General features: G+C 42.4%; 1 protein-coding gene across 1 annotated transcript; it reads left to right on the plus strand.

Annotated features, from left to right (window-relative positions):
* Window positions 1-1,369: 1,369 nt before the first annotated feature.
* Window positions 1,370-7,663, plus strand: LOC142302730 (uncharacterized). Its single transcript, XM_075343845.1, has 10 exons — window positions 1,370-2,291; window positions 2,504-2,592; window positions 2,743-2,913; window positions 4,363-4,454; window positions 4,584-4,646; window positions 4,803-4,941; window positions 5,052-5,243; window positions 5,354-5,482; window positions 5,576-5,763; window positions 7,522-7,663. The coding sequence occupies exons 1-10, from the start codon at window positions 1,370-1,372 to the stop codon at window positions 7,586-7,588; spliced, it is 2,052 nt and encodes a 683-aa protein (XP_075199960.1). The 3' UTR covers window positions 7,589-7,663.
* The last annotated feature ends 232 nt before the right edge of the window (window positions 7,664-7,895 follow it).

The raw sequence follows: 7,895 nt of genomic DNA on the forward strand, positions 1-7,895 counted from the left end.
GATGACTTGCCAGTAGACTCCTGGTGATGATTTAAATTTGGCCAGTAGTAAATAAGATTCCCAATCCTCCTGGTTCTTGGAGACAAAACACCTGTGTTAAGTTTCCAAATTTTGATTTATGTGCTCGGTCTACCTATTCGACTGAGGAAGGAAAGCAGAAGAGAAAGACAACCGCACCCCAAGTCGACCACTAAAGGCTTTCCAAAATTTGGAAAAAAATCTGGGTACCCCGATCTGAGACCACATCAGAAGGAACCCCATGAAGCTTCACAATCTCATTGATGAACACCTGAGCCGGAGTTTTGGCATTTGGAGGTGCTGGCAACGGGATGAAATACGTCATCTTACTGAAACTATCCACAACTACCAAAACCACAGTCCTTCCCGAAAACGAAGGCAGATCAATAATAAAATCCATGGATCCCTTGGAGACAACAAACAGATGGGCACAATGACACTCATCATCATTGTAACACTGGAATTGGAGACTAATTTGCACCTATCAGACTACCAGTTCTCATGATCCAGTTGTGATTTTACCAGTCCATAGTCATTGGAAGAAGCCTAATTGATGCCCCATATGCCCTTTCTATAATCCAGCCCTGGGCAATATATCCTCTCCCAAAAGCAATGATCTGGGAGTAAAACAAAAAACAGCATCTTTTCATAGAATCTTATGGGCACCATATTATGAAGTAATACAACGCAGTATTCAGGTTGGCATTTTAATTTTTTTTTCAATGTTTTTCTTTAAAAAAAACCCTAATCTCGGACGAGTTGAGTATTTTTTTCTTTCTCCATGCCATAACACATTTGGCCTTCTTTTAATCAAGCAATCCGACAAGTTACAGCTAGAGATGAGCGAACCTTTCAAAGTTCAGTTCGCCGATCTTCCCGATGTTCGCCAAGCAGTTCGCCAAACAGATGGTCAAGCGATTTTGAGCCCCATTGGATTCAATTGGAGGCTAAACCTAAATTGCTACTTTTTTTCACGTAAGTTATGATGAATTTGTCTGGCAGCCATGAGCTTGCACCATTCCGCCATCATAAAACATTTGAGCGACTAAGAGTTGCATAAAAGATTTGTGATATTTTAAAAATGTTTACATCAAAACGCTGGCAAAAACTCCTTGATGACTTTGAGTCCAGTGGGTACAGATTTTGCCATTACTGAGTTAGTAGATGAGAGTTAGTGCACATATAGTTCTATGGAGAGAGGGAGAAGCTACAGGCAGACACAAATATTCTACTGCAAGTTCACCTGCAGCGACAGACGATGTCACTGGTCTCTCTGTGATGTCACTTGACCTTTGGCTTTGGTCCTGTCATGTGACCTTTAGAATGTGATGATGTCACTAAGCCCTTTGTGATGTCATGGAACAATCATCAGAATGTCGCTGCAGCCCAATTATCGTCCATTTGTGTTCATCACTTAGTGGGTGAAGGCGATTTTTACTTGCGCTTAGCAAATTTTGGTGTTATAAAAAATATAAGACCGAATAATAGAAGGCCTGTTAGAAGAGCAGTTCCAGACGCTATCCGGGAGCGCTCTAGAGGTGGACAGGACCTTCTTCAGCCCAGAATTTCATCTATGGAGCTGAATATGGAGAGTTTGAGAAAGAGAAAGAGAGAGAGAGAGAGAAGAGATGAGGTGCCAAATAAAAGGAGAAGAGATGGCACCAACCAAAGCCTTATCAAGGCTTTAAAAAGACCTAGAAGCCCGATACAGGAGAGTATCGTGAGCAAGAGGAAAAGGGCAAAAGTGATGGGGTACAAAGCTGATGATGGATCCAGCGGGTCCCCCAAAGCTGAACCTGAGCTGAATATGGAGAGTGTGAGAAAGAGCGAGAAAGAGAGAAGAGACGAGGTGCCAAATACAAGAAGAGAAACATCAGAGGGTGAAAAAGATGGCACCAAAAAAATCCTTGTCAAGGCTTTAAAAAGACCTGGATGCCCGATACAGGAGAGTATCGTGAGCAAGAGGAAAAGGGGAGAAGCGATGGGGCACAAAGCTGATGATGGATCCAGCGGGTCCCCCAAAGCTGAACCTGTGCTGAATATGGAGAATTTGAGAAAGAGAGAGACCATAGATGAGGTGCCAAAAAAAAGAATAGAAACACCGGAGAGTGAGAAAGATGGCACCAACCAAAGTATTCTCAAAGCTTCAAAAAGATCTCGAAGCCCGATACAGGAGAATATCACGAATAAGAGGAAAAGGGGAGAAGCGCTGGGGGACAAAGCTGATGATGGATCCAGCGTGTCCTCCAAAGCTAACACTGTGCAGCTGTCAGGTGAGTGCATATCTAAGATACCAATAGCCCATAGCTCCCAATGTAGTACTTGATGGGATTGTGAACCTTTAGAATACCCCACCTATTATGATTGTCGTGCCATTTTTCTTTGATACCCCCTAATATTGTTCTACCCCATGTTGTAATTGCTATAGAAGGCCACATTAGCATTATATTGGAATAATAAATCTTATTTCTCCTCTCTCCATCAGGTCCAACCCCAGGTGAATCCCCCATCATTGTGACTGGACTGGAGAGCTTCACCTTCCATAAAATCCTTGGAAAGGGTGGATTTGGTAAAGTAAGTATTAGGAATTGTGGTGACGTCTACTTCATGTGTGTGATGTGGAGCAGTAAGATGACTCTAGGAACATCTCTGCTTCATATCTTAACGTCACGTCTCATGGCTGGATGGGCCTTTCCACTAGTTCTAATGTTCTGTATCCTCCAGGTCATATTGGCCACACATCAGGCCTCCCAACAACAAGTGGCAGTGAAGATGGTGAAAAAGAGGTTCCTACTTGAGAACTTAAGAGACGATGTCCTGATAGAGCGACAGGTCCTGGAGATGACTAGGAAGAGTCCATTAATTACTCGGGCTTTTTCCACCTTCCAGTCCCAGGTAAGAGGCTGAAGATCTAACAGCTCTGGGTCTTCTATATAGTATACTAGCTGTACTACCCGGCTTCGCCCGGGTTAATAACTGCTGTTAACAAAATAGAATGTATTAACAAAAATGTATTCTGCACACAAAAACCACAAAACAAATAGATATAAATGTAATTATTAAAAGGCAAAAAGTAAGGTAATAGAAGCATTTCACAACATATATTTCAACACCACAGATATTCCACATAGATTTAACTAAATTGACCAAGTAATGTGCTCCGTCTGTCTCTTTCCAGATCTGTCTCTTTCCCTGTCTGTTTCTGTCTCTTTCCCCGTCTGTCTCTTTCCCTGTCTGTTTCTGTCTCTTTCCCTGTCTGTTTCTCTGTCTGTCTCTGTCTGTCTCTCTCTATCCGTCTCCCCACCGATATCTTATTACCTCACATATGAGCTTCTTATACTATGAATGTCTTTTTTTCCTATAGCAACCACTCACAGCTCCTATTAATAACCTGTAGTTCCAGGCTCCATTTACTTTAATGAAAGCATGTTTTTTGGAGAGTAACTGTAAAGTGCGGGGTTAAATTTTCCTATCAAAATATAGTCTACGACGTTCCCTGGGTCACATGAGGTGTCTGTGCAAAAGTTTGTGATTGTAAATGCGACGGTGCAGATACACTTTTCGTTTCACTTTTTCTCCATTATGTAGATAGGGGCAAAATTGATTGGTAAATTGGAATGCGCTGGGTTAAAATTTCGCCTCACAACATAGCCTATGACGCTCTCGGGGTCCAAAACGAATCTCCGGCACTCCAATGGAAGAATAAGAACAAAGTCTGGGTTTCTTTGGTGTTTTTTATTGTGAAAAAATGCAAGAAGTCTGTCTCTATCTCAACGTTTCGGTCACAATAGGACCTTTTTCGGATGTCAGTTGCTCTTTGTATCTCTAGCCTGCTTAATCCTGCTCTACATCACATCCACTCCAGATAGTCTGATAATACTCTCGAAAAAGGTCCCATTGTGACCGAAACGTTGAGATAGAGACAGACTTCTTGCATTTATTTTTTCACAATAAAAAACACCAAAGAAACCCAGACTTTGTTCTTATTCTTCCATTGGAGTGCCGGAGATTCGTTTTGGATTTCAGCTGATTATTTTCTCCAGAACACCCTATTATATTCAGTGAGCCAGGTCTATTCGATATATTGCTCTCGGGGTCCAGACGTGTGAGTGTGCAAAATTTTGTGGCTGTAGCTGCGACGGTGCAGATGCCAATCCCGGACATAAAGACACATACACACACATTCAGCTTCATATATTAAATGAATGCCTGTCTATATAATCATCTGTGTGCAATGTTCTTCTAGGCCACTATCATAGTATTACATGTATTATAACATTACCACCACTAGCTCATATCTAGACTATTCCAGTAACACCTATTATCTCCTCTGTTTTATCACAGGACTACTTATTCTATGTCATGGAATATCTCAGTGGAGGAGACCTTCGAGGCATCATGTCAACCAATGCCCCATTTCCCATTGCAGTCACCAGGTAAGACGTAACATGGATATATTAGGTGAAGATAATGGTTGTCAGGCTCATCTGGCTTTACTTCATTATTAGTTTCTTAGTACAGTTGGTTGGATGTTGATGGTTTTCTGTTGTTTTTTTTCTTATTAGATTTATTGCAGCTGAGCTGATTTGTGGGCTGCAGTTTCTCCACTCTAGAGGCATCATACACAGGTAGGTGCAGCACGTCTTCCTCTGTGTAGACCTGATATATAAACTCATACACTCATCCTCATGCCCCCTGTAGACATTTGATATCTCATGCCATAATACGTCATCAGCCGGGATAATATAATAATTACATTATTGTATTTTTTAAACTCTTTCCAGGGACATAAAACCGGAGAACATTTTACTGGACAGCACCGGTCACTTGAAGATCGCTGATTTCGGTCTTGCAGTAATGAACATCTTTGGCGATACAAAGACTTCAGATTGTATCGGAAGCCTTATCTACATGGCTCCTGAGGTGAGGAATCATCAACATGTCCCTGAGTGATCACTGTGTACAAGGCTGGACATCTCCATGTCTTCTGCTGGCTGGACAATGTTCTTATTGTCTTTTTCATGTCTTCACAGATTCTTCAAGAGGAGCCCTACAACACGGCAGTGGACTGGTTCTCTGCTGGTGTGGTGATATACCAGATGGCTACTGGCAGGTATCCATTCTATGAAGGAAAATTTGTTGAGACCATCATTGAGGTAATAATCAATGATGATCCTATCTTTCCAAAAGGATTTGATCCCCAACTCAAAGCCATCATTGAGGGGGTGAGTATAAAGACACATCTCAGTAATACAGCAGATATATGTAATTAAATAAACAATGAAAATGGAGGACGACTGGAGACTGAATAATCATCTTTATTGTATTTTCCCAGCTCTTGGATAAGTCACCAGAGAGTCGGCAGAAATTTGTGGACAACATCAGAGATCATCCATTCTTTAAGGAGATCAATTGGACAGATATAGAGGAAGCCAGAGCATGTCCTCCATTCCAGCTATCCCCTGTAAGTATATGACCCAGAAAAGATGGTGGCAGCAGTACATTTCTGTTGTTTCTTTTTTATGAACACTCTCACTCTTGTATCTTCTCCCCGCAGCCACCAGTGATGACATCTGATACAATGAAAGACGTCGTATCCTACACTGAAGCCTTTCATCCACCAATAGCCGAAACAGATCAAAAACTGTTCTGTGGATTCACGTTTGCCAATGACGGATGGAAGGTCATAAAATCAATACCAAAACCTGTAATATCTAATCGAAGACCTGTAAAACCCCATCGCAGGTGAGTCAGTATAAATGGGACGGGGAGAAGGTGACGTTTTAAGGCCCATCTCTTATTTTATGAATCTGTCAGCAGAGTGTAGTGTGGAAGCCTCTTACTGACTGCCACTTACATGTTATCCCTTCAGGACAGTCCCAATTTATCTACAGTCATGGCCAAAAGTTTTGAGAATGACACCAAAATTATATTTTCACATGATCTGTTGCCCTCTGGTTTTTAATTGTGTTTGTCTGATGTTTACATCACATACAGAAATATAATTGCAATCATATTATGAGACCAAAAGGTTATATTGACAGTTAGAATGAGTTAATGCAGCAAGTCAATATTTGCAGTGTTGACCCTTCTTCTTCAGGACCTCTGCAATTGTCCCTGGCATGCTCTCAATCAACTTCTGGACCTTCCTGACTGATAGCTGTCCATTCTTGCATAAGCAATGCTTGCATTTTGCCAGAATTTGTTGGTTTTTGTTTGTCGACCCATCTCTTGATGATTGCCCACAAGTTCTCAATGGGATTAAGATCTTAGGAGTTTCCAGGCCATGGACCCAAAATCTCTATGTTTTGTTCCATGAGCCATTTAGTGATCACCTTTGCTTTATGGCAAGGTGCTCCATCATGCTGGAAAAGGCATTGTTGGGCGCCATACTGCTCATGGACAGTTGGGAGAAGTTGCTCTTGGAGGACTTTCTGGTACCATTCTTTATTCATGGCTGTGTTTTTAGGCAAGACTGTGAGTGAGCCGATTCCCTTGGCTGAGAAGCAACCCCACACATGAATCGTTTCAGGATGCTTAACAGTTGGCATGAGACAAGAATGGTGGTATAGCTCACCTCTTCTCCTAATAAGCGGTTTTCCAGATGTCCCAAACAATCGAAAAGGGGATTCATCTGAGAAAATGACTTTCCCCCAGTCCTCAGCAGTCCACTCCCTGTACCTTTTGCAGAATATCAGTCGGTCCCTGATGTTTTTTCTGGAGAGAAGTGGCTTCTTTGTTGCCCTCCTTGAAACCAGGCCTTGCTCAAAGAGTCTCCGCCTCACAGTGCGTGCAGAAGCCCTCACACCAGCCTGCTGCCATTGCTGAGCTAGCTCGGCACTGCTGGTAGTCCGATCCCGCAGCTGAAACAGTTTTAAGATACGGTGCTGGCGTTTGCTGGTCCTTCTTGGGCGCCCTGGAGCCTTTTTGGCAACAATGGAAGCTCTCTCCTTGAAGTTCTTGATGATGCGATAGATTGTTGACTGAGGTGCAATCTTTGTAGCTGTGATACTCTTCCCTGTTAGGCCATTTTTGTGCAGAGCAATGATGGCTGCACGTGTTTCTTTTGAGATAACCATGGTTAACTGAAGAGAAACAATGATACCAAGCACCAGCCTCCTTTTAAAGTGTCCAGTGGTGTCATTCTTACTTAATCATGACTGATTGATCGCCAGCCCTGTCCTCATCAACACCCACACCTGTGTTAATGGAACAATCACTAAAACAATGTTAGCTGCTCCTTTTAAGGCAGGAATGCAATGATGTTGAAATGTGTTTTGGGGGTTAAAGTTCATTTTCTTAGCCAATATTGACTTTGCAAGTAATTGCTGTTAAGCTGATCACTCTTTATGACATTCTGGAGTATATGCAAATTGCCATTAGAAAAACATAAGCAGTAGACTTTGTAAAAATTAATATTTGTAGCATTCTCAAAACTTTTGGCCATGACTGTATCTTATTGGCATAGAACAATTATTTCTAACCTATTATCTCTCCCGGCAGGACATTTGGCAGTATGGTGAGGGATGCCTTCCACAGGATCTGGAGGAGGATAAAATCCTGGAAGTAAACAGCTATGAGAAATGCTGTTCACCGGTTCCTATTCCACCAGCACTAGGAGTATCCTGAGGGTCGTGACCTGTAGTGTAGCCATATCCACTCCTACGCCCTGCCATAATCAGGGCTAAGGGTTAATGCTGCATCTGCAGGGTCCAAATACAAGAAGAAGCTGAAGAAGACCATGAAAATCCTACCAGGAGTCAATAATATGACCATGGACCAGCACTACTAGACAACATGTTGCCTTGTGCCCCCAGGGAAGGGCACTTATCCGTAGGCCATGGTTCCCTAGAGGTTTCCCCACAGGGGTTTTTCCT

Source organism: Anomaloglossus baeobatrachus, chromosome 4 (genome assembly GCF_048569485.1).
Source record: "Anomaloglossus baeobatrachus isolate aAnoBae1 chromosome 4, aAnoBae1.hap1, whole genome shotgun sequence".
NCBI lineage: Eukaryota > Metazoa > Chordata > Amphibia > Anura > Aromobatidae > Anomaloglossus > Anomaloglossus baeobatrachus.